General features: G+C 41.1%; 2 protein-coding genes across 5 annotated transcripts in view; both read right to left on the reverse strand.

Moving 5' to 3' along the window:
* The window catches only part of phf2 (PHD finger protein 2), a 46,310-nt gene extending 39,607 nt beyond the window's left edge, over positions 1–6,703 (reverse strand). For 2 of the 3 annotated variants that reach the window (XM_085161073.1, XM_085161072.1), the window contains exon 1: positions 6,054–6,703. In XM_085161073.1, the coding sequence (XP_085017199.1) occupies positions 6,054–6,151 (98 nt within the window). In that variant the 5' untranslated portion in view covers positions 6,152–6,703. The remainder of the gene's footprint in view (positions 1–6,053) is intronic. The other variant, XM_085161074.1, reaches the window with a different exon arrangement.
* Positions 6,704–10,307: 3,604 nt separating this feature from the next.
* LOC146519199 (constitutive coactivator of PPAR-gamma-like protein 1 homolog) overlaps positions 10,308–27,647 on the reverse strand; it is a 31,115-nt gene continuing 13,775 nt past the window's right edge. The window contains exons 11-17 of one of the 2 annotated variants that reach the window (XM_085161080.1): positions 25,373–25,622; positions 25,129–25,243; positions 24,345–24,554; positions 19,328–19,526; positions 19,077–19,215; positions 18,628–18,724; positions 10,308–12,099 (exon numbers count right to left, since the gene is read on the reverse strand). In XM_085161080.1, coding sequence (XP_085017206.1) covers positions 11,782–12,099; positions 18,628–18,724; positions 19,077–19,215; positions 19,328–19,526; positions 24,345–24,554; positions 25,129–25,243; positions 25,373–25,622 — 1,328 coding nt within the window. In that variant the 3' untranslated portion in view covers positions 10,308–11,781. Of the gene's footprint in view, positions 12,103–18,627; positions 18,725–19,076; positions 19,216–19,327; positions 19,527–24,344; positions 24,555–25,128; positions 25,244–25,372; positions 25,623–27,647 lie in introns of both variants that reach the window. The other variant, XM_085161078.1, reaches the window with a different exon arrangement.

The following is a 27,647-nucleotide window of genomic DNA, read 5'->3' on the forward strand; positions in this document are numbered from 1 at the left end:
GGAAGAAACTGATTCTGTGGACAGGTGTGCTTTATACACATCAGCTGAGATCAGGAGTATCTGTAATTGATTGATTGATTGTAATCTGTGTGCCCATGTGGCATACAACCAATCCTTTGGGATCAAATACTTATTTCACTCAATTGCATGAAAATCAATTTATAACTTTGTGACGTTTGTTCTGGATTTTTGGTTGCTAGTCTGTCTCTTTCCATTAAAATGACATTACTATAAAATTTGAGACTTTGTGTTTATAAGTGACCAAACTTACAAAGCTGTTTCCGCCAATGTAAACACAAACACATGATATCCCCTTTCCTGATTTCTTTCCATATTTGTTAAGATTGTCATACTAATTTAAACATACGCACAACGATAACACAAGTAAATACAAAATGCATTTTAAAGGAAAAATAATATCCAAATCTACCTGGTCCTGTGTGATAACGTAAATGCCTTACATATATCTAATCATCATTGATAGCGAGAACTCTAATCAAGCATTTGCAGTGACTGGCAATGAGTCTTTCACAACGCTTTGCCTCACTTATATTTGTAGAATTGGTTTAATTCAGCCACATTGGAGGGTTTTCAAGCATGAAGGACCTATTTAAGGTCATGGCAAAGCATGTCGACAGGACTTAAGTTGGACTTTTACTAAGCCACTGTGTATTTTGGATCTTTGTCCTGCTGCACAACCCAGTTGAGCTGATGACATTCTCCTTCTAGATTTTCTGGTAAAGAGCAGAACACATGGATCTATTAATTACGGCAAGTTGTCCAGATCCTGAAGCAGTGAAGCAGCTTCAGGCCATCACACTACCACCACTATGACTGATAGGATGTTCGCATGATGTTCTTTTTATGAAATGCTGTGTTAGTTTTATGCCAAACATCCAAAACCCGAACTTTTATCTTTTCACTCCACTGACACTAACTGAGGTAACTGACCTTCTGGATGAGCTGTCGATACACTTATGGAGAAATTCTGGTAGGCCAAAGATACACATGTGTTACGGATGTTCCTGCTGATTGCTTTGCTACTTGTTTAAACATACTTTAAATAGACAAAGTTCAACATTGTCCAAACAAATACACTGTGTGCATTTTAGTGAACTGTATGAAACCATTAATTATCTTCCCTGTTAAACAATTCATGTTTTAAATGTCGCTCAGTTATGTAACACTTCGCGCTGTGTATAACTTTGCAAACGCACACAGTGTCAGATTAGTTTTCAAAGTCTGCTAGCTAAGTAAGTAAGTAAAAGTTATTTATATAGCACATTTCACAGATAAAAATCACAAAGTGCTTCACAATAAGATCAGACATACAAGTTAAAATTAATTAAAAGCCCGTTTGTATAAAAATGTCTTCAGCTGCTTTTTAAAGGAGTCAGTAGAGTCTAGACAGCGTAAAGACAACAGCAGAGAGTCCCACAGCCTCGGTGCCTGAAAAGCTCGATCCCCACGTGTTTTAAACCCAGTACGTGGACCACCAGTAGCCTCTGACCTGAAGACCTAAGTGCTCGGGATGAAGCATGAGGTTTCAACAGGTCAGAGATATACTGGGGAGCTTCACCGTGCAGAGCTCTAAAAGTTACAACTAAAATTTTAAAATGAACCCTAAAATTTACAGGCAACCAATGAAGAGAAGCCAAAACTGGAGTAATGTGTGACCTCTTATTTGTACCAGTTAAAAGTCTTGCCGCTGCAATCTGTACAGACTGAAGGCGATCCAGAGCTGATTTGTTGAGACACGTAAAAAGACCGTTACAATAATCCAAACGAGAAGAGATAAAAGCACGAATCATCTCAGGTTCTGCCTTTGACACCAGTCTGAGTTTAGAAATGTTTCTTAGATGATAAAAACAGTTCCGGACAAGTTGTTTAGAGTTTCTCAAGAGACATCGAACTGTCAAATATAACACCCAAGTTTCTGAGACTCGACTGAAATGAAGGGTCTAAAAAACTGATATGCTGCCTAATTTCTGAGATCATGTGATCAGGTGCAATAATCAAAGTTTCTGTTTTATCTGCATTTAACTGAAGGAAACTGTCATTTAACCATTGTTTGATTTCTGACAGACAATTATTTAAACAAGACAATTTATACAACTCAGAAGCTTTGAAAGAACAGTACAACTGAATGTCATCAGCATAGAGATGATAAGAAATATTATTGTAATGTCTGATAATGTGGCCTAGAGGGAGTATATACAGCAAAAAGAGAATAGGACCTAAAACAGATCCTTGAGGTACCCCAGAAGGCAGAACTGATGTTTCCGACAGCACATGATTTATACAGACAGTAAAGGATCTCTCAGACAGATACGACATAAACCATTTTAAAACAACACCAGTAATCCCAAACAAGTCTAACCCCAGCAATGCTAGCAGTCCTAGCCTTGGCTTCTTCAGTGCTGGTGTCCACACATCTTAGTGCAGAATGTGGTTACACCTGGTTTCAGTTGCTTGGTTTTATTCCAGTTTGACAGCCGTTTGTTTAAGTAGAATAGAACAGCGCCAGTTAAGACACTGTCCTCTGTTTACTTTCCCTCTGCTCATTTACAACTTCACTACACCATGTAAATGCAGAGCATGGTTAATGCCAGTGTTTCACTCATTCACACGCATTAACTCACCGTGGCTGCTGGTCAACGCACAAATTCAAAGTAAAGAACATTTTTGTTACTAATTACCACAAGCATAAAGTGAATTCATGCAGCGCCAAAATAACTGCAAACATCAAGTGGGAAGAACAATTGCTCAAAATTGTAATAAGGTAATATATAATATGTATTACAGTATTAGTTTAAACATTATTTACCAATACCTGATAACAAGTCACATCACAGCCATGTTCAAACACTCTTCTCTTGAAATACATATTAACATGTTGTATTTTAATAAAGAATTATCCAGAAATATTTGGTTAAGACAGCTTTTGTTACAATTTGACAAACTTTAAATACATAAATGTTGGTGTTAAGTAACATATCAGTTGTCTTGGACAGGAATGGCCTTGTATAGCATTTTTCAGTCTTACTGACTCAGAATGTCACAACATCAAACATTTTGTAGTCAGCGCCAGTACGAAGAAAATTAGATGATTTCAGCCATAATTATTTATTAAAATGTGATTTAAGCCACTGACATGGTGTTGGTGGACCATTTGTTTAAACATTATACTCAGTTGACAGAACATAGACTGAGATGTTAGGATGACTGACAGGCAGCCTACTGACAATCCTATAAGACATAACATTAGTTATGTCATGTTAGCTTCAGCATATATAATGTTAACCACGGAAAACATTTTAGCCTTTGGATCATAACTGATTTTACAAAAGCAATGACAAGTGTCTCAGACAAAGTGGTAAAATGTATTTCATGATAACAACACAAACTACTTCCTGATATAACTCTTACAGCCCTTCTTATCAATAGGTCAGGGCAGAGTTGTTGTGGCAGCTGCACTAGTTGCGATCTTCAGCTTATAGTTTTTGCTGTTCAATGTGTTGTTTTTTTCTGTGCTGGTGGGCATGTTGCATTTTCAGAATTTTGGTATTCTTTTATTCTACGTGAACACCCGTCCAGCTCACATCCATGGGTAAGAAGATCCATGGGTGGGCAGAGTGCAAACATGCAAACTAAACAGAAAGGACCTAGCTGAGGTCTGAACCAGTTATTTTTCACTGTAACAACGTGCTCTAAATCCTTATTTTTACTTTTTTTCTTTTATCTAACAACTGGTCACCACCTCCTGAGAAAAATATTCCAACTACTGCTTTTTGGATAAGCCATCACCAGCTAGCTTTGTCACTAATTGTGTGTTTATTGTAGCTTATTTGTTGAAAACAGCTGCTTGCTTTTTGTATCAAGGGTTGATAAGTGCAGTGAGACTGAAGCCAGGTGGTAAACTGAACTCCCACGAGTATCAATAATGAACTAAAACAGACTAAAGCAGTGGCTAAAAAAGCAGCCTTCCTCAATAAAGACACTTTTATTATAAGGTTGATTTTTTTTTTTTTTAAAAAGTTGCCATTTTAAAAATTCAACAAGTCCGAGGCCAACTCGCTTGGTTTTGTTCATTTAACATGAAGATAAAACAGAAATGTACAGTGAAAACCAGACAGTGTGGTTTTAGGAGCAGTTAGCGTTTGAACTGTTTCCTGATCAACAACAGCTGGGTGCCATGACTGCAAGCAGCATCTCCAAAGCGCTGTCCTGAACACTGCAGTGACTCAACTGTGGCCCAAACCAAAATGACTACAGGATATAAAAGCGAATGCATAAAGGTTGTAGGAAAGTAGAGTGTTGTCAGACATGGCAAAGCTAGGCTGCTGCAGCTCTTTGTAGAACGATTGTTTCTGACTCTAACAGCCAATGTATATGTGATACCCACACATGTATGGATCAACATGTGTATAAGTCCCAGAGGATTCAGTGATCACTTAGATGATGATGATTAGATTTTGTTCAAGTTTCTGTTACACTGGATCATCGTGTGTGGACTCGTGCTAAGACTGTGAATCATAATTATATTGATGATACGTGTGAACTTAACACATCCGCTCCTAACAACTGAACATGTACATGAATATTATTTTCAAATGCAAGTATTTATCAGTGGTCTATCGCTAATATTAATTTGAGAAGAAATGCATAACTCGGTCCAACATTTGTTAAATTTTTTTTTAAGGGACCCTGATGTTAGTAACCTGATTTATTCCTCATGATGGTCCACCTCAGGGGCCTGAATAATTGGAGCGCCAATGTACGGTGTGTGCAAATCCACTTTAAATATACTTATGGTTTGAAAAATGCAGTTGCTCTATTTTTATCAGGATCATAAACTTACAGAATGTGACAGGTAAGTTAAAATGTGTGATGCAGGTAATAACACAAGCAGAAATACGATGTTCCGGGCCGGGGGGGGGGGGGACATGTATTTTGCTGGTGGTTTGGCTCGTAGGTCTTGGACTATTCACATCCCTTAATTCTCGAATGATTTAGACAGTGTGATACAGACAGCGGGCAGCCGGCCGGCGGAGGAACATTAAAGGGTTAACGTTCAGGCGCGTAAATACTGTTCAATGCTCTGAAGGGCTTGTTCACCGAAAGAAACGCGATTAACAAATGACGGGTTAACAAAAAGACAGGCAGTGAGCAGCCGAACAGCTCTAAACACCCCAAAGCAAAGGCCAGTCCAGACACAGACTCGTGTAAGAACAGATATAACGACAGCAGGCAAAAACGAAAAGATGATAACTGGGATTTGGTTGAGACCATTACAGTGTGTGTACAGCAGGGAAAGTGATGAGCAGCGGCGGGCGATACGTTTCGCACTATGCTCGGGGAGACGTATGAGCTAACAGTCGTAGTCTACACTAGTGACAAACCAGTCAAACCAATACTAATAATTATTTCCCCTCCGCTGCTGAAGCTTAGGACATCCAGTACGGGCTATTGTCAGCCATAGCTGCCGCCTGGCAGGAAGGCTGCGGGGCTGAGTTCGGGAAGCTCGGACTCGAGTCGTGATTTTCCACCGCGCTCGGTTAACACGGCCGGTGAAAACTGGAAGAGCGACTCGAATGTGACAATATTTCCCGGCAATACGCACGAAATGTTGCCCTTAACGTGTCTGTAAGGACGAGCATTTGTCACAAAAATGAGCGGCGAGTTTGCGGAGGCTTCCCCCGCTGTCGCCCGCTCCTTACAGCGGGAAGGCAGGCTGGGGCTATGCGGGGATGTTAAAGAGCCGTTAAGTGCAATTAATAGCCGAAGCTCACACCGAAATCCTCCCATTAACCACCGTATTTATTCCAATAAGGGAAATCTGTTTTGTGTTATTCGCGAAAAAATGTCACAACCCCGGTCGGCTATATATAACTCCGCCTTCTTCTTCTTCTCCAAGCGGCCTCTCTTCAGATGTAGACGGGCGACTGAGAGCCACAAAGCTGTCAAACGCAACCGAGACCTCGCCATTTTTGTTTGTTTCCCACAAATGCAAACCGCCCCAAAATACAGTACGGCGAACAATCGACACTTACCTGCCGTGGAACCAGTCCTTGCAAGCATCGCACTCGATCATAAACTGGGTCACGTCGTAAGGTAATCTGCAGATGCAATATACTGGTACAGTCGCCATGTTCAATTCACAACTACGTCGGGATAGACTGGGGGGGCTGCAGGAGGAACAACGTCCTGCAAACAATATGATCCAATATGATCTTCCCCAGAAAAAAAGCCAGGGGCAGTCCCGCCGGACACATGAACCTAAGCGCACAGCTCCATCACGCCGCGGCCGGGCTGGCGTTTGTGCGGGGAGCTAGAAACGATGGAGGCTCGTCGTAGCAGGCTTTCCTCAAATGCATTATTATTGTTATTATTACTATGTGCATGCCCCCTGGTGACTGCGCGGCACCGAAGCGCTCATATTAGGAGCCACAAGAAAATGTAGTCTCGATGTCGCTGCGAGGTAAATAAATAAACAAATGTAAGTTACGTCAGGGAGCAGCTTTAGATCCGATGAATGAGCGTAAAGATCGATCTAAAATGGACTTGCGGATTTTTTTTTCCCCTGTGGTGGAGCGCTCAAATGCCGAGAAATAAACGCTTTCTGTTCCCAGATAGTTTATTGTTAATCGATGAATACAATTTAAATGCTGCGTTCTTAGCCGCCATTAGGAAAGATATAATTGTTTAATTATTACATAATCTGTTATTACGAAATTACACACTATTTCCCTACATTATGATATCCTCTCTATAAATACAGTTGTTATTATTATTGTTGTTATTATTATTATTACTACATTTCATGTATTTGGAACTTAACAATAATAATAATAATAATAATAATAATAATAATAATAATACAATCATAAAAATATTTCAACATCATCTCAGCAAAACAGAATCGAAATCAAATGACATTTTGTAATAAGGTAATTGAACTATAAACTTGCAAGAACAGATGATTCCCTGTCAGACACATGTTGCATTCTTCACAAGTCCACTGCCCTTCCTGGCTGACTGATTATAAACCAGCATGAGGTTTTGTCCATGACACCAAATGGTAAATGGTAAATGGACTGGTTCTTATATAGCGCTTTTCTGCTCTTTCTGAGCACTCAAAGCGCTTTATACAACTAATTCATTCACCCAATCACACCCATTCACACAAGCACTTTTTTCTGAGGTCTTTAGCGCTAAGTATCTACCATTCATACACATTCACACTCCGATGGATGCATCGGAGAGCAACATGGGGTTAGTATCTTGCCCAAGGATATTTGGACTGGAGCAGCCTGGGATCAAACCACCAACCTTCTGGTTAGTGGCTGATCTGCTCTGCCACCTGAGCTACAGCCACCCCACCCACAAATCTCACTCTGCACCTTTTTATGTATTAAACAAGCCATTTTACAGTGGTGTGAAAAAGAGTTTTCTCTATGCAGCCTCACCTCTATGAAAGCAGAAGAAATTCACCCCCAATCAAACCATGTAATCTTCAGGGAAACTGCAAAACCCCCGCTACAGTTAGCATGTTAAACATGTTACATTTAGAAAAAGACCAAACAACTATGGCTTGTCTGAAAGCCTTTTGTCTCTAAAGAAAACATGGCAACATGGCTTTGGTTTGCAAAGTTGCTTCTGAAGAAACCAAAAGATTACTGAAATAATGTCCTTTGGATAGACAAGACCAAGGCGAAGACGTTTGCCCAAAACCCCAACACAGCATATCAGCATAAATACTGCATACCATCTGTAAAGCACAGTGGTGGAGATGGGGTGATGATTTGAGCTCGTTGTGCAGCCACAGGAACTGGGTACCTTGAAGACATTGAGTTGACCATAAACTCCTCTGTCTACCAAAGTGCTTGAGCATCAAATATGAGGCCATCTGTCCAACACCTAAAGCTCGGTTGAAGCCGAGTCATGCAACAATACAGTGATGTCAAGCACAAATCTGCAACAGAATGGCTGGAAAACAAAAGAATCAAGGTGTTGCAGTCACCCAAAGTCAAGAACTGAAATGCTGTGATGGCACCCTAAGAGGGATGATCTGATATCGTCGTGTTGGTGTTGTTCCCAGATCATCATGAAAATGTTGTTCCAGGTTCAACATTGCAAGTGACCAATCACATTATTGTGACGTTATTCTTTTGCGCACCAACCCATTCGTGCATTTATGAAATTCCAATGTTGCAAGGACAATATCAATTCTGCTTAGCGTTTATTAAAGGGTTAGGGTTAGGGTCAGGGTTAGGGTCCGTTGATCGGCGGACAAAGGCGGTTTCTCGCAGCTTAAGTACAGTTTTTTGTTTTACGCCGGTTTTTCCCGAAGTCGCAAAAGTATGACATCACAACATTGTGATTGGTCACTTGCAATGTTGATCCTGGAACAACCTTTAGTATGATGATCTGGGAACAACACCAACACGAGGATATCAGATCGTGCCCCTAAGAGAGCGGTATATAAATGAATGACATCAAACGTCAATGAAATGAAGCAAGGTTGAAATGAAGAGTGGGGCAAAATTTCTCAAGAACGATGTGAGAGACTGATAATGGCAAATGGAAAATAATTACTTCAAGTTTTTGCTGAAGTGCTTCTACGAGCTATTAAATCATGGGATGTGTACTAAGGTTTTCCCATAGAGTGAGGGTTCCCGATGGTTAGGGACAAATGCAATCGCATGGCAGGAAGCTGTAAACGGACCAAACTTCAGTCAGGAGAACAACTGAGATAATCCATCCACAATACGAGGTTAGTCATTCATATACTGCTGCATGGGCTGGGCTGTAGTTACATGTAAGGTTTTAAAAACTGAGCTTTAAAACATGCTGCAGATGAATAGTGATAATAGAAACCGAGAGAGGCCGACAGTGATCACTGACTTTTTTTAGGGGCTTGTTCAGATTAAATAGAAGAAGATACAAAGCATTAACACATGTTAAAAACACAACAGCCTTAATAAATGCAGAGTAGGAAACAGAGTTCATCAGGTCATCACTTAAAGACCGGATGACAACTTTGTTTGACACAGAGCTGTGTGGGAGATGACCACAGTGTGTGGTCTCTTCTCTTTCACCCAACAAGTAGTTACAGCATACGGCTGCACCTCCCCAGGTGTAGTTCTGACACAGGTTTCTTCCTGTTAAAAGGGAGTTCTTCCTCCCCACAGTTGCCAGGTGCTCGCTCTCTGTTCAGTCTCTAATATTGTGGGCATTTTTGGATCACATGGTAAATACACTGACCTTATTATCTGAAACTTTGGCCATGCTTAATATGATCATCCACTCCTGGACAGTTTATGTATGATAGACAGTGTTGGGGAGTAACGGAATACATGTACCGCCGTTACGTATTTAAAATACAAAATATGAGTAACTGTATTCCGTTACAGTTACCGTTTAAAAAGGTGGTATTTAGAATACAGTTACTTTGTTGAAATAAATGGATTACACGGCGGTACTTTCCTGTTTCATATTGTGGCGGGTCAGGACTGTTTGGGTTTTGTTTGACAGCTACGTTCTGTTGTTCCAGGCGGCAGCGTTGCGGTTGCCATGGTTACAGGGTGACGCTCTCTCTCTGCGTGTTTCCTGGGTGAGAGAGTGCCTGTTGTTGTTGTTGTGCTAAGCTAATAGGCAGAATGCTACAGGTATAGCTCTAAAGAATGTAGCATCATGGGCAGTGTAGTCCGTGCTGCAGGGAGAATGGACTGTCATACACGTTATGTGTCTGTGAGCGAGGGAGGGAGAAAAAGGAAAAGAACGAGCTGTCATCGAGCAAAAACGGGAGCTGGAAGCATGTAAATATAATAATAACCGCTGCAGCCAAGAAGAGAGCCTGACAGCCCAGTTGTAAGTAAGCTATTAAGACTCGACAGTACACCGTGTTCGTGTTTTCCTCCAAAAACAATAAGCTCTGTTGGAGCAGCCTTTCAACGCCTCTCTCTGTCTCTCGCTAGCAAAGTTGACCCAGACAACAAAGTAAAGCTAGTTTTCGGCTACGAGCAGAACCCACCGTATTAGCCAGAGGTCCCTTTACTACGGTTCGGAGCCGCGGACCTTCAGTAACAGTAATAAATCACATTCATGTAGTTGTAAACAGCATGATAATATATTAAGTAATCCAAAGTATTCCGAATATGTTACTCTCATTGAGTAACGTAACGAAATACGTTACAGAATACATTTTAGGGCATGTATTCTGTAATCTGTAATGGAATACATTTTAAAAGTAACCTTTCCAACACTGATGATAGATAATAAGGTAAAGTACAATAGGCAGCTTCATCCTGGGCATCATTTATTCTCCCTGGGGTACGCAGCTCTCTTCCCTCCTATGATGTTGGGAGGTGGGGGAGTAAAAAGTGTGATTTCTTGTGCCAGTAGCTTGCTAGCTTTTGCAGTGTATCTGCTTAGCCTCGTGGAAGACGGGCAATGGGTGTAGGTGCAGAATCTTTCTTTTGACTGTCTCTTGGATATAAAAAAATAAAACTTTGTGTAAACTTAGCAGCCCACCACAGTGTGATGACGACATGTCCCAGTGTTAAGAGAGATCAATAAACCACCAACAGTGTGTACTAAAAGAATATAGTTTTATTAAGCATTGTAGCTAAGTTGCCTTCAAGTACACCACACCAAAATCCACGAACATTCAACCAAACCTCTCAGCAGTTCATTCTTTTACAATCCAAGAGTTAGGCGGAAACTCTGATCAACTTACACAGAAGGTAACTCATTTAGCTCTTGCGAGGGGGACGGGGGTAGGAGATTACACCATCTCTCCAATCACTAGTGGTAGATGAAAAGCTTTGGCAGTATTAAGTGAAAACATGAAATGATGATTCTGGTGAAGAGGAATTACAAGTGTATAAATAACACTAAAGGAAATCTCCCTAATGATTACTGGTTAATGGCTAAAGTTTTGATTTAAAGGTGGAGCACGCTGCCTTTTAGCTACACAAAGGGTGAGTTTCATTTCTTTGACTAAAACAGGAAACAGTAACAGAACAATATAGCATGAATACACTACTCCAAAGTGGCTAAATAACCTTTTTTTAATGCAACAGGTCAATATCACAAGAAGATTCCAGGTTAGAACAACTACTTTTTGGGACTTTTGTTGGTATTAGATGTTTCATTAATTTGTAATTGGGCACCGGGAAGAATGGAAGAAAAAGGACATCATGCATAATAACTACACACTGGTTAGACTGCGAACCATGCAGAAGATTTCTATCAAAGTGGTAACACGACAGCTCTACATCTTCGAGTACAGCTCAAAACCCAGATTCAAGCTTTCTTTTTTTGCGTGTGATTCGAGAGCTGTTTCTCGAGGCGTTACTTACAGTTAAATAAGCGAAACAGCGTGGAGGGACAGAGCTGTTTAAACATGAACACAACTCAAAGTGGTGACGGAAGCACAACATTATGCCTCACTTGTTTCACTGAGCGGTTACAATGACAACACAAAATCCATACCTGCAACACGGTAAGTACTAGAAGCAGATCAAACATAGATGAACTCATATTTTCAAATTAAAGCGTCTTCGAGCAGTAACCTTCTGATTTGAAGTGACGAGGGAGCGAGTGACTCCAGGTTACCGGTGTTAGGATCTCGTGTGTTTAGAGAGAGGGATCCGAATTACATCTCGTTTCTTTGTTTGAAAAGAAAAAAGTACAATGAATGTAAGCTTTCCATATTTCCTCGTGTTCCTAACCTTGCTCCATGTTTCATCCTTCACCCTCTCTAGAAAAATAGGTTTAATCTTCTGTTGAGACAGTGACCTCTAGACCTTCATCTCTATGGCAGCCACTGTCTACATTTAGTGCATTTAAGTGAGGATTAGTATTGCACGTCTTGGAGTCACTGCTAAAGGCACTTTCAGGTTGAATGAGAGCCCCACATCCCTCTCTCTCTCCGTTCAGCTGCTCTGGCTCCTTGTCCTCCACACCGTTCTCCATGGCTAAGCTCTCACCGTGCTGTGCAGGGGAGGATTTCTTTTCCTCCTGCTTGGGCTTCTTTTGGTCCTTCACTAGGTTGTTTCCAGATGTTTGAGCAGGCTTGTAAGCAGGCTTGCTCTGCTAGACAGACAGAAAAAATGACGGTGAGGGTTCTTCAGAGAAATCCTGAGAATGCAGACTTTATCATCCACCCATTTTTTTCTATTTATTGCCTTTTGGACACGCTGCCTATGCAACATGTCCAAAAGGCGAAGCTCTAAACAGGTGAAGTGTAGGGATAAAATGCATGGATTACACGCCATCTCAAAGGTGACACTGTCTGTTACTTAAACTAGTTATGCTAGAGGAGAAAGCTCAGCAGCATGCAGTCATGTAGCTTGCCTAAAATATAGCAAAGCTCGAAAGGGAACACGATTGGCTACAGTGACTTAAAATCTTTTAGGAAAAAAGATCAAAGAACCCATTTGGCTCTTTGATCTTTAGACTCTTATAGACTAAATAGATAGAAATAACCGAGGGACATAATTTGCTTCAAAAGTGAAGTCACCCCTGTTTATTTACTGTATTTTGCCTAATGTGTTGTCAATGATGCACATTGACACTTGTGAAATGAAGCAAGCTGTTAAGTTTTGCACAGTTAACATCTCCATATTGAGAAAGGTTTAAACACTATAAAACTGCTTTCATATAGATTAAGCAAGTAGAGCCTGTGGTGTGATGGTCATCAGCTATAATATGATATTTTTAAAAAGCTGTAGATTTCTGAGTTTGGTAGGTTAAAAAAAATCTCACCATTGTTGTTTATACTGCATTTATATAGTGCCTGTTCACACCAATGGTCATCTAAAGAAGAGGCTGTAATATTAAGAGAGGGAGAGAGCCCCGGCAATCTAATGATCACTTGCACATGGCAAAGATGTGCAGTAGGGCTGGGCCATATCATACCGTTCACGGTAATACCCGTATAATGTTGGGCAACGATAAGAAAATGAAATATCGCGATAGAATATGGGTAAAACACGCATGCGCAGTGCCTTTGTTTTCATACGCACATGCCAGAGAAAGCATGACGGCGACGGAGAATGAGGAGGGCGAAAGCGGATTGTTGAATGAAACAGATGAACCAGAACTGGTTTGTTAAAATGCTGCAACCTCAGTGGTGTGGAACTGGTTTAGCTTTCGTCCGTCAGATACACAACAAAGCACTATTTTTGGTAGAGCATGCTAGCGGGCCGTCGTTATTACCGTGTTGTTTGGAAAATACGGCGCACTTAAAATCAATCCTTTGATTTTTCTGAAAATCGACAGAGCCCCTTATAATCCCGTGTGCCTTATGTATGAATTCTGGTTGTGTTTACTGACCTTGAAACGATTTTATGTACACGGGGCTCGAAAATCTGTCAAATGTTTCAGTACGACTTTGCTAAGCTACGAAGCCGCACCGCTTGATGGATTGTCGGAGCATTACGTCTATCGTAGGCGGAGCCTCGCGGAGTGATACGTACTGTGCTTCAACATAATATTACCGTATTGTGTGTGTATAACCTCTTTTTAAGTTTTGTGGATATTATACATGGTTATGCTGAGGATGTGTCGGCCAATTTTCCACTTGGTTAAACTGTCAGCAGGGAATTTGCATTTGCACTGTTAAATTTTTATATAACTTTAATGCACATAAACAGCTGCTTGTTTAAGTGAAAATACATTGATTTTTTTTTTTGCACTAATAAAATTGTGGAGTTGTAAATTATTTTGTCTCGTGTCAATTATATCGTCAGTTATATCGTTATCACAAATTTTCACATGTATATCGTGATAAATATTTTTGGTCATACTGCCCTGCTCTAGTGGGGAGGAAGAACTCCCTTTTAACAGAAAGTGGTCTCTAACAGAACGAGACCGCAGACAAACAGCCATCTGCCACGGCTGGAGAGAGAAATATGGAGTATAGAGGGACCAAGCGAGGTGAAGAAGATCGATTTTGGAGACAGTGGCACTGACAAAGACACAGGAGGCTAAGCTGAAGACAGCATGGAGACAAAGTTAGAGGCAAGGCTGAGATGGCTTAGACATCAACAGGGACAGTGAATGTACTGGACAAAGCAGACCTCAGAGAAGAGTTATGGACGCAGTGAAGGAGGACATACAGCGCGGTGGTGCGACAGGAGCAGAATGATACGGACAGGCTGAGATGGAAGCAGGTGATCCGCTATGGCGCCCCCTAAAGGGAGCAGCCAAAAGAGAGACCAACAGCAAAACGCAAGCTATAAGATAGAGAAGATATCTAAAAGAAATGAGCAGTTTTTGTGAGTACTTGGACTACATGCATAAAATTCAACACCAGAAGAGCTGAAAACAGAGCTGTGGGTCTTCAGAAGATTGTCATTTTATATCAGCATTTTTCTACTCTTTACTCAGAAAATATCAGACAGAAAATATCACTCTCATTGTTTCTTTTAGATGATAACAGTCAAATACAGCCATTTTTATACTGGTAGAAATGATGGTAGTAGATGTTAGATGCATGCTATGTCCACATGTACCCAGGGAATTTTTGAAAACGGAGATTTTCTGTTTTCGTTTTAAAAAATAATCCCGTCCACACGTAAAGGCAGAAATGAAGCGCTGCTAGGAACATGCCAAAGCAACAGGTGGCGCTATATTCCTAACCGTAAAGAAATGTTGGCCAATCAGAAGTCTAGAAGCCTCGGTGGGAAATAAACAAAGCTGGAGCATAGAAGCAGAACTGAGTCGTATGTGTGGAGGGACTAGTGATGGTAAATTTGATTCCTTTTACTGAATCGAGTTTTAATGAGTCACTCACCAAAGTGAATCGGGTTTTTTGAGTCATTTGATTCACTGAGTCAGTTGACCAGAAAGTGCAAAAAATTTACATTTTCACTCAAACTTAATTTGTTTCTCTTTACATGTAAATCCCACTGCTAAGATGAACGATTCTAAAAAAACAACAACTATTTTATAGAGCAAAAAAAAGCAAAAACATTTCTAAAATTAAGCAATTTCCTATCAAAATTGCTTAATAAACATTTATTTTGTTTATTTGTATTTTATTAGTATTTTCCTTAAATGTGTTAAATATATATTTTCTCATCTAAATGTCCACTGAGCTGTGAGCCAGGGGGCGGTAATGCACCTTAACATTGGTTGCCAACCAAGAAGAAGAAGAAGCTGTGAGCCAGGAGGGAGGGGGTGAGTGAGTGATTCGTTCGCTCGCTCTATGATTCAGCACAGGAGGGAGGGGGTGAGCGAGTCCTGAGTGATTCGCTTACGCTTACGATTCAGCACAGGAGGGAGGGGGTTAGTGAGTCCTGAGTGATTCGTTCGCTCTATGATTCAGCACAGGAGGTAGGGGGTTAGTGAGTCCTGAGTGATTCGTTCGCTCTATGATTCAGCACAGGAGGGAGGGGGTTAGTGAGTCCTGAGTGATTCGTTCGCTCTATGATTCAGCACAGGAGGGAGGGGGTGAGCGAGTCCTGAGTGATTTGCTTACGCTTACGATTCAGCACAGGAAGGGAGGGGGTGAGTAGCTCAAATGTGCTGTTAGCATGTTAGCAGAGCGATGCTACTGTGAACCAAGGAGCTATTTTCTTGATGTGAGCTTCTACTCAGGGTTTTTTCTTCCAGTTCAGAGCAGAAATGCTTTTGTTAAGAAACTGGCTGTTGTTTTTTCCCCCCCACAATTTTAATTATAAGCTAGATATATTTCTACTAAGCGAATTAGTTTGCTAACAGAAACAGGGATGAGTCAGTGAGTCAGTTGGGCTTGTGAATCATGATTCACGAGTCAGTAAAGTGATTCTCGAGTATTGAACGATTCGTTCACGAATCGAACATCACTAGGAGGGACAGTAACTATGTGTGTATATGTAAGTATTTAAACACTGCAGAGACAATTAACAGTAACAGTATTGTAGAAATTCATTTCACCGAAACAATAACGTGGCGTACAGTGTGACGTCAAAAAAGGCGCACACCTTTGACGCTGCGTTTTCTCCGTTTTTCTCGTCCACACATAAATGCAAAAACGGAGTTTTAGAAAATATCCACCCTGGCCGGAGTTTTTAGAAATCTCCGTTTTCAGTGACCGAAAACGCCGTTTACGTGTGGACGAAAGGAGCAAACGCATAGAAAAATCTGTGTTTTCAAAAATACCCAGGTACATGTGGACATAGCCGCAACCAGTCAAAGACCCAGAAGGCACTGTGCACTGTGATGACCTTCATAGGTCAGAAAATGTCAGAAACATTTAGAAACACAGAAACAATGAAAATGTGTGTTTTCAATGGTGTGATACAGTAGAAGAGGATATTTAGAGCTTATTAAGGCCCACATGTTACAAAAGTCAGGACTCCATTGAAAATCATGTGCAGCACAGAAAAATGCATTTGTGGGTTGGAAGTCCTGCCAACAAACAAAAGGACTCAAGAGTTATTTGGAAGTTAATTAGCAGCAAAAGGAAGCCCAGAGACATGCAGGGAGCCTGTTTAGTTCCCTCTCATGTTCCCATGCTGAAAGCTCACACAATGGTTGTGTTCTGGTTTTGCACCGTAATTAAACAGTGGAAAAACCAACAGCTGCATCGGGATTTTTGTGAGGTACCTTCCTGGGAAAGCAAACTACAGGCTGAGCTTCAATTTAGGAATTATTCATTTCTCTGGTACCAAAATCCACATGTGACAAACACTGTGAGAATTACAGACACTAATGATCGTCTTGAAGATTAAAGCTTCAAATGGTCGATGATGGTCAATAAGCAATGATGGCAAAAGTACGGTCACTATTGCTTTGGTCAGTATTTTAAACTAGATTAACACAATTACTTATTAATATAAGCATTCAGGTTTCAAACCTATAAACAAGCTTTTACACTGGACTGTAGTGCACTGTGTCCTTCAAAGAGATGAGAAAACTGACAGCAGACAGAGATCTAGCAGTGGCCTGACAGAACGGCACTAATTCATAAATAACACATTCATCTGTTGTTCTTAAAGAAAACAGAACGAAACGCTGGGATTTGCCACACAAGAGCTGGACTGAAAATGTGGCAACAGGTCTGATAGAGCGATGAATGAAATGTGAAATTTGGCCTCAAATCGCTGCCTGAATGTTTGGAGGTCAGTGGGGTACAGTTAGGTCCATACATATTTGGACAGACATTGTGGTTCTGTACATTACCACAATGATGAAGTGCTGACCTTCAGCTTTAATTCAGTGGGTTGAACAAAAAGTACAGAATCCTTTCATTTCAGGGGCTCAAAAGCAACAGGACAGATTAAATAAGTGAAAATAAAAAGTTCATTTCTAACACTTGTATGAAAACTCTTTGCTGGCAATGACAGCCTGAGGTCTTGAACTCATGGATGAACTCAGATGTTGGGCTTCTTCCTTTTTAATGCTAGTAAACACTAGTTTATCTTAATGACCTTGTAGTACCATATCACCCTATTAGAGCACTTCGCTCTCGCTCTGCAGGCCTACTTGTTGTTCCTAGAGTATTTAAAAGTAGAATGGGAGGGCAGAGCCTTCAGTTTTCAGGCCCCTCTTCTGTGGAACCAGCTTCCAGTTTGGATTCAGGAGACAGACACTATCTCTACTTTTAAGATTAGGCTTCAAACTTTCCTTTTTGCTAAAGCATATAGTTAGGGCTGGACCAGGTGACCCTGAATCCTCCCTTAGTTATGCTGCAATAGATGTAGGCTGCCGGGGATTCCCATGATGCATTGAGTTTTTCCTTTCCAGTCACCTTTCTCACTCACTATGTATTAACAGACCTCTCTGCATTGAATCATATCTGTTATTAACCTCTGTCTCTCTTCCACAGCATGTCTTTATCCTGTCTTCCTTCTCTCACCCCAACCAATCACAGCAGATGGCCCCGCCCCTCCCTGAGCCTGGTTCTGCTGGAGGTTTCTTCCTGTTAAAAGGGAGTTTTTCCTTCCCACTGTCGCCAAAGTGCCTGCTCATAGGGGTTCATATGATTGTTGGGTTTTTCTCTGTATCTATGAAGCGCCTTGAGGCGACTTTTGTTGTGATTTGGCGCTATATAAATAAAATTGAATTGAATTGAATTGAATTGAATTGAATAGTGTCCCAGTGCCGCTGACAGCCATCACACTGCCTCTGCTGTGTTTTACAGATCATGTGGTATGCTTTGGATCATGAGCTGCACACCTTCTCCACACTTTTGCTTTTTTTCTTCAACTCCTGGCCTTTTATCTGCTTAACTGATAATGACATAACAAAGGAAATGCCCACACCTGCCAGTGAAATAGCACTTTGAGTAAACTGTCCAATTACTTTTGTTCCCTTTAAAAAGAGGGTGCCACATGTTAAGTAGCTGAAACTCTTAAACCCTTCATCCAGTTTGAATGTGGATCCCCTCAAATGAAAGCTGAGAGTCTGCACATTATGTCCAGAGTATAACTATAACTGGAACATGTTTCAGTAAACAGGTAAAAATATATATGGACCTAACTGCACAACAGTTAGTGTTTATCTGTTGTGCTGGGGATCCTGTCTGGATCGATGGAATTATAAATCCAGAGCAGTGTTATTGTTTCTTTCATAGATAATGTTTTTTTCTGCACAGTCCCTCCAAATAAAATGAAATCATGACTGACTTACCAGGTACGTTCCCTGGCTCTTGAAGGTTCGGGCGTGGTACAGTCCTCCCCGACCAAACGTCCTTATGAGCGGTGTAGAAATCACGCCTCTTGGACGGCTGCAAGAAACAGACAGATTTCCACTGTAGATTCATTTTAATCTGCTGTTTTTGCCACATTTTGAATCTCTACATGAAAAACAAGTAGTTTTTATATGAGCTTATAGACAGGAAGGCTTAGACCATGACATGACATTACAAAGAAACCTGATTGTTTTACACATAAAGTTCAGATCCGAAAAGCCTAGAAAAATGTGTGAGTTCATGCATCGAGCCGTATTACTTCACTATGGGCGCGATATGCTGATGTTGTAAAAAGAAGAAAGTGGTGTTTTCTTAGTTTGCGTAACGTAAATGATGGAAAAGTCTGTTCTCAAAGTAATATGAGCGAGACGTTCGATCTTTCTGTTACCCTCTGTTTGGTCCACCGACAGACACCACCTGCAGAGGGATGCCTCCTCTTCCTCGGCTGCGTCGTGTACCAGACCACTGACCCACCACAGTGCCGGCGATCTCCAGCTTCCCACCTTGTGTTTGGACTGCTTCCAATCCTTACAGAAACAGCGAGAAGTTGGCATCAAATGTTAAGAGCACACTTTGTTTCTGAAGACTTGTGAGAAATGACCTTAAACTGGGCTACATGTTTTAAAGAGCAGAACTCACCGGGCACCCCCCTGCCTCTCCCTGCAGGAGGCGTCATTGGAGGCGGGTTGTAGAAATAACCAGTGGGAGGATAGAAAGGCATCCCGTGAGGAGGCAGAGGTGGCGGTGGGGGGAAAGGAGGCAGATGAGGTGGCCGAGCAAAGTTGAGACCTTCCAGGATACTCTGACGCATCTTTTCCACCCGGGTCGCCAGCTCAACCTGAAGAGAGAGATATCAGAGAGCTCTTTTTTTGTCTGTGCAGTCATCAGCCTCTTGAATCAGCAGCTATAAAATCAATATCACACTGCTGTCAGTTAAACACGGTGCCTCCCTTTAACAGCTTCATTAGATCAGTTGCGCTGCTCGCCGTCTGACAAGAAAATGTTCAGTGTCTGATTAAATCACGGTAAAATGAAACTGGCCTTTCGCCTCGATTCATGAGATCTGCGACAACAGGTGCTCAACAGTAGTTTCAACAAAACAACAGGAACAGCCTTAAAATTTTTAAGAATGCGTTAAAGATTAGTGATATGTTTGCAGACTACCTTTAATCTCAGGCATCTTCAGTCAGTTCCCTATTTTCAGGCACTGAAGAGACGACCCCCACACTCTAAAGCTGCTGTGCTGTGGTGCCTGTCGAGGCCGTTTGAGTGCAGTGAACTCATCATCATGTTCAAGAAACCAGTTTGGGATTATAGGAGCTTTGTGACACTGGTGCTTATGCTGCTCGAAGGAGCCATCAAAGATACGCACACTATGGTCATAAAGGGACGAACGTAGTCAGCAACAATACTCAGGAAGGCCGCGATATTTAAATGATGCTGAAAATATGTCCACACACCACCAGCAGCTGCCTCAACTGCTAATACAGGCAGGATGGATCCATGCTTTCATGCTGCTAACACCAAATACTGATTTTAGCATCCAAAATGTCACAACAGACATCGAGGCTCAAACCAGGCACAAGCTGCTCAATATTCTCATCCAATTCTTATGAGCCAGTGAAAACTGGAGCCTCAGTTTTCTGTTGTTAGCTGATAGAAGTGAACCAGTGTGGTTCTCCGTCTCTGTAGTGCATCTGCTTAGATTTGTGCGTTCTCCTGCAGACCTCGTCTGTGACAAGTGCTTATTTGAAAACATTTCCCTTTAGCTTTTAGCCTTCTAGTCATTCTCCTCTAACAACAGACATAAATAAGGCCTTTCCATCAAGAGAACTTTTTTTGGACCGTTCTCCGTAAAACCTAGAGATAGTTTTCAGAAACTTCCCACACAACTAAGACCAGCCTGTCTGGAACTGATAACCGTGTCCTGTTTAAAGTCACTTAAAACAACTTTGTTTCTCATTCTGAGTAGTTACATTTATCGCTACATATGTAGCTACTAGGGCTGCCACGATTACGTTGACTATCAAAATCGTCAACGACTGATTTAATAGTCGACGCGTCGTTTGAAGCTTTGTAAGATCACAAAAGACGCAGGAATAAGTAGTAGGATTTAAGAGTGTAATAACGGACTGAAACAGAAGATGGCAGCACTGCATGTACAAGGATGCCAGCTGCCGTTAAACCCCGAAGAAGAAGAAGAAGCTGTGTCCCAGAATTCATAGCGCAGCCCAGCTCAGTTTCCAACAATGGCGGCAGCTAGTTAGTTTTAATGTTACTCTTATTATTCTTTCTGGGTCACAAAATAAACGTTTAACATATTTTCAGGCGAGAATGTAGCTGTGTAAACCTCAAATATCTGCTCAGTTTATCAAGACACCACATATTTTCAAAAGCGCTCCGACGTTTTCGGAGACGTCTGTTAGCCACTAGCTCGATAGCTAGCCGGGGGCTAGGCTCACTAGAGCAGTGAGAACACCGGACTCCCGGGAAATCGTTTTCAAACCCACCGCTGTCTTTCGCTACTCAGGTTAAACATGATATATAAGTCACTTAGATAACTTAAAAATGTTATTGTTTGGCTTTTTTTAGTATTTTATTTGTTCCTGAGTAAATCGGTTTGGCTGAGATTAAAGTTATAGTTTTTACACAGCTGAATAAACGTCAAGCAGACAGCTGATTATCAGAAGTGTGAGATGCTCGAGAATATACTCCGGTGTCCTGTTATATTTTAGATAGCAAGGAGTTTATTAAACTTCACCAAAACAATCTGAAAATTTCATTAAAATTTAATAAACTATCATCTTGTCTTTATTTTTAGTTAGCACAGACCTTAAACACTTAAAGCTGTAAGCTAATGATAGTTATATAAGAGCAGATGCTGCTGGTGCAATAAGCTGTATGTTGTACGTCCAATGGATGATGATCTGATTAGTCAACTATCAAAATAATCGTTTGTGTAAGCCCTAGTAGCTACTCTTCTGAGTAGCTACTGCTTTGCTGAAGAGACCCTGCCCTCTATGGTCAGTTTTAGGAACTTCATCACCAGTGTGGAAATCGCTCTTCCTTTCTCAGACACATTTCAGAGCTAATAAAATATAGCAGAACGCTTTTCTAGGAAAGATGTTGGAATATTGTCAGCTGTTCGTTGCCATTGTTTAATAGCAGGTTGTACCCATTTTTTACACTCCTTCATTTCCAGTTGTGGTCGGAAGTTTACATACACTCGTGGCGTGAATGTTACAGCAATTTTAATGATTCTTTTGAACTGTTCTGTTTCCAGGGTGGAACAACTGTACAGCACACATCTTTAATGATTAAAAAAAAAACTGGGCAATGCAAAGGTTTGAATTGATTATATATACAGACCTTCACAGTAATATCCAGTTAAATACCCATTACCAAGTTGTACCTTATCCAGGTGCTTTTGTTACCAACAAGCTAGAACTGTATGATGTTTGATGTGTTTCCTGTTAGAACAACCAACCGTGTCCATGTTTCACAGTTTCCCAAGCGTTCTCGGAGCCTTGGTGGGTTGTTCCTGAAAATCCAAACCAATTTTCTCTCATCTGAGGATCACAGTTTAGACCTTCTTCTTTGGCATAATGGTGACAACTTTAAATAACTTGTACTTACATACACTGAGAAACCTTTCTACAATTTCTTCACTGAGCTCCTTGGACTTCCCCACTGTTCTGAGTACTGCTCCGTCTAATGAATGCTGTCAAACAAACACTATTTATGCTGGAGAGAAACAACCTGTTGTAGTCGATCATAATCACTAACGAGACGTTAATAGGCCTTGGCCTTCTCTCTTATTAAAACAGTGAGAAAATGTAAATATCTGAGCTTTTCTTTATATTTTTGACCCTGTGTGGATTACAGAAAATTCTAAATTGTGCACCTTTTTTTAAAGTCATTAAAGCAGCTATGCAATTATTCCACCCTGGAGAGAGAACAGTTCAAAGACATCATTAAAGGCCCAAATTACCACGGCACCCATGCTCACGATGAGTTAATGCAAACCATAACTGTGAGTCTTTGAATCATTTTTACATGTAAGTAGGTCCAAATAGGAAAAGATGGCTCTGCACACACACCACAGTCAGTTGTTGGACTGAAGATGGTCAGCTGGAAAATTAGAACGTATTACCCAACTCTAATGTGAGCATGAAGGTAAATAACCAATAGCAGCACTCGGGGATGTATATACTTATCCCTCTGGGTTTGTTCAAAATCACCTTTCAGCTTGTTTGTGGCCAAAAGTGTCCACCGACAGATTAGGGCTGTAAGTTTTATTATTTTTATGTTTTTTTTGCCATTTTTTCTGCATAAAGCTTTTAACTAACTTCAGTTCTTTTCATAAATATAAAATAATTATTACTTTTTACATTTTTAACCCTTTAAATACCAGTTTGTTTGTCCACTGCACTAGCTGAAAGACAACATCACATCTCACAATTTTCTATAATTGCATTGCTACTGAAATTTCTTGTATTGTTAATAGTAGAGTCTGGGACATATAATTGATTCACATCAACATTGATTATAATGCATTGTTATTTTTGTGCAGGGAGAGCAAAAACATAAAAACTCCCTCTCAGCTTGTTCGTGGCCAAAAATGGCCACCCTTTGTTTACGTTTACAAAATGTTATAAAATTCATATATATTAAGAAAAATTTCCACTTTTTTTGACTTGATTTTTTAGATTAGCATCAGTGCTGTTCATGAAAATCAAAATTTCATTCAAATTCAGAATTTTAACCCTTTAAATACCAGTTAAATCAAATAATCCTAGGAACTCATAAATGGAAAAAATCGTAAAACCCCAATTTTTTTCCAAATAAAACATGTCGTCTGATTTATTTTCTAACCATGGTGGAGGTTAGATGTATAGCAATAATTAACAGTATCAATGACTTTTATGCATCTTTGTTTTTTGTGCAGTGACAGAAAAACATAAAAACTCCCTCTCAGCTTGTTCGTGGCCAAAAATGGCCACCCCTTGTTTACGTTTACAAAATGTTATAAAATTCGTATATATTAAGAAAAATTTCCACTTTTTTTGACTTAATTTTTTAGATTAGCACCAGTGCTGTTCATGAAAATCAAAATTTCATTCAAATTCAGAATTTTAACCCTTTAAACACCAGTTTGTTTGTCCACTGTACTAGCTGAAAGACAACCTCAAATCTCACAATTTTCTATAATTGCATTGCTACTGAAATTTCTTGTATTATTAATAGTAGAGTCTGGGACATATAATTGATTCACATCAACATTGATTATAATGCATTGTTATTTTTGTGCAAAGAGAGCAAAAACATAAAAACTCCCTCTCAGCTTGTCCATGGCCACAAATGGCCACCATAGAGCCCAGAGGGTTGATTTTTGGGCAAATGGTATTCTGTTTATATAAGTTTTGAACCCCATATAGGACACAGTTTAGGGTTTGTTTTGTTCAACTGTTTGATTCCCTGAATGTCTACAGCACAGCTTTGAGAGTGTAAAGTTAGCATCACTCATTAAGCTACAACAACAATATTAATGGAAAATACAGCAGGCTCAAGTACACCAGAAGCATGTGAGAACCCGATCCCAACCTTCATACTGGAGCGTATTTTGCTGACGTGAGACTGGTGCGGCCGAATCTACCTGACCGTCACAGAGGTCGATGAGCTGGGCCTTCTCCCTGCTGGCCCTGACGAGTTTATTCTGAAGCAGCTTGCCATCAAAGTACATCCACGGGCAGCAGTGCTCCCAGGGAATCGGCTGCCCGCATGCGTCATTGGCGAACAGAGCCATGTCAACGCCGCTCATGAACAGAGCAGCCAGCTGGACTCCCCTAGGGTCCAGGTTGTCAATCTGTGGAGGCAAAATATGAAAAACCTCTAAAGTGCTGAAATGAAAATAAAAAACTACCAACCCCTAACAGCCCTACTGACCATTCAGATTGAAACGGGGGAACTGCGAAGCAAAGCACAGAGCGGGTGTAAGCAGCCCATTCACACTCAGCTGCTAAAACACAGCGACGAACAAGCTAATCGAGCCAAGACAGAAAGCCAGCACACACAACCCAGATGTTCTGACACAGGCTGAGGGGAGCTACACACACAGAGACCACAAAGAGGAAAGCGCACAGCTTGTGTGGATGGTTTCATTAAAACGGGTCAAATAAAGAGATCCAGCTTCTCTTGTATTTATAAACCATCCACACACGTCACTGAAATCCCGCAAAGCTCTACAAATACATCTCTTAACACAAAGCTACAGCTTCAGCAGCAACAAGCTTGTTTTTAGGAATATGAGGAGTGTCCAGAGAAGAGAAAGAGGTGCAATACAAAGCAAGGGAACGGCTGACTGAGCAGCAGATTATAGCTGAGATATTCCCGGATGCAGTTCTCAGACACTCCTCATATAATCAAGACTATAAAATCACCTTAAGTTCCTGCAGCTGGTCAGGTTCATAAAGTTTAGGAGAAAGTGCTTGAGCTAGGAAAGCGTCAAGTTCGTAACGACGCAAAATTCTTACTCCTGGCCAATGTAACATAAACCTGAAGCAAAACACAGAAGATTAACAGTGTTACAGAAAGCGGGAACCGATCGAGCCCGTCCTCATCAATCCTCACTCCCTTAAACTTTAGCATCGCACTGCTTCCGGCTGTCAGACTGTGGCTACTCACCGGAGCACACAACACAGCACTAAGAGGGGCGTGGGGACGTTGTTGGGGTTCAGCATGGCCGGGGTGTCAGAGCGCATGCAGGCCAGGAACGCCCTCATCCTGCGGTTCTTGTCCTCCACAGCTTTCCCCAACCACAGCTTCTTGAGGTTGGGACATGTCCACTCCCTAAAGGACAGAGCCTCCACCAGCTCTGGAGTGTGGGGAGATTTGCCTTTGCAGGCAGCCCACTCTTTAACCATGACATGTGTGTCTGCAGGAGGACAAAAAATAGTGAACGATTCGTACTTTTATAGCATGTAAAAAAAGATGTTTAAAAGCCAGCTTTATATCAGTATTAGTAGGGATGCAACGATACCAATTTTTTCAAACCGATACGATACCGATACTTGGATCTGAGTACTTGCCGATACAGAGTACAAAAACCGATACTTCTACCACACACACACACACACACACAAATGCAATGAATTGGAAGACAGATTTTATGTTCTCTGCCAATAAAAAATAAAATCTTAATAAAAATGACCACAAAATAATTTCAAGTGAAAAATAAGCACTTCTGTTAAATTATTGCAGAGTCTCCACATTGTAATTTAACAAAATATCACTGAACTATTGGGCACTGTCTCGAGCTTTCAGAATAATAAATAAACACTTCTGTTTGGAATAAAATAAATACAAATTAGGTTTGAGAATAAAATAAACTTATTGCAGGGTGTCCAATTTCATATCGCAGCTCGAGTATGCTGAGAAGACGGTGCAATCCTATGCTTTCCACGACCGGCATTGGCTGGTCATCCAGAGCGATAAAATGAGTCAGAGCCTCTGTTATTTTAACTGCCCGTGGATTTTCTCTTGACATTTTTCTTCGCTTTTCCAAAACCTGAGTTAAAGTTGGCTGTTCCACACTGCTGACATTTTGTTTAGCCTAGCTACAGCAGCCTCCAGTTTCTCTTTTTTATCTGGAGCCGCCAGTCTCACTCGCCTAACCCTGTGCCTGTTTAGTGCGGGATGTCCCCCTAGTGGCCAATCTAAAAAACTACAACAGAAATGACAAGCCACCCTCTGATTAATGAAATAAGTTCGTATCGGTTCATGGTATCGGTTAACTTTTACGAGTATGAGTACACACACATTTTACAGTATCGGCCCTGATACCCGATACCAGTATCGGTATCAGGTGCATCCCTAACTATTAGGGCTCAATAGCTGTTATTTAAAAGTTGATCATGAGTCAAAGGTTCCAGTCAAACCTAAAGACATAACAGGTATCAACAGTGGTCGAACGGACCGAAACCAGAATCGGATGATTTTCACCGATCTTGGCCTAGACCGGTGACGAGTCAATCGCTCAAATCTGATTATATGCTGGTCCCTTCCATGCACAGCGGTCACTCGCACACACTCACAGCCAGATGTGGTTAGCATGTGGCTGTAATCGAGTTCTTAACTTTGAATGAAGAAGACACAAAGCTCACCAAAGTAAACCTAAATCAACAATACAGATTGTAAGCTCGTCTGGGCAGGCAGGTAAAAATAATATTTAGAGTTTTCCAAGGTGAGGAGTTTATTTACAGTGTTCTCTGTGACATGTGAAAGTTAGACCTCCATATTAAACAAACCAACACAAAAAAGAAGCAGCACACATCATCTCCTCACCGGAAACAACCTCTGACTGACTCCATGTAGGCTGTCAAGTCACAGCTAATTAGTCTACCCGGTAACAACAGCTCAAACCTGTAAATCTAACGTGTACATATGAAAATCTCATAACAGTCACTAAACAATCACAGCTCATTAACACAGCTAAATGGGTCCCTATAAAAGAAAAATACACATTAAAAGAAACAAAAGAAAACAATTCTACAAGTAGAGCACCCTTCTAGTTTAGCCCAGTGATGTCAACAATGACATCACTGTCAACAATGACATCACCAGCACTATAGGTCAGGAAACACCTGACCTGCATGGTGGCTCAGAACAAACAAACACAATGCCAAGTGGTTAGCGCTGTTGCCTCACAGACTCCACACAGAAAGACCCGGTCTTCCTGTGTGGAGTCTGTATGTTGTCCCTGTGTTTGTGTGGCTCCTCTCCGGCTTCCTCCCACAGTCCAGAGACATGCAGTTAGTGGTGTTATGTTCAGTAGTGATTCTAAATTTCCCATAGGTGTGAATGTGAGTGTGAAAGGTTGTCTGTCTCCCTGCGTTAGCTCTGTGACCTGTCCAGGCTTTACCCTGCCTCTCGCCCCGTGGTAGCTGGGATAGGTTCCAGC

Source organism: Neolamprologus multifasciatus, chromosome 5 (genome assembly GCF_963576455.1).
Source record: "Neolamprologus multifasciatus chromosome 5, fNeoMul1.2, whole genome shotgun sequence".
Classification (NCBI taxonomy): Eukaryota; Metazoa; Chordata; class Actinopteri; order Cichliformes; family Cichlidae; genus Neolamprologus; species Neolamprologus multifasciatus.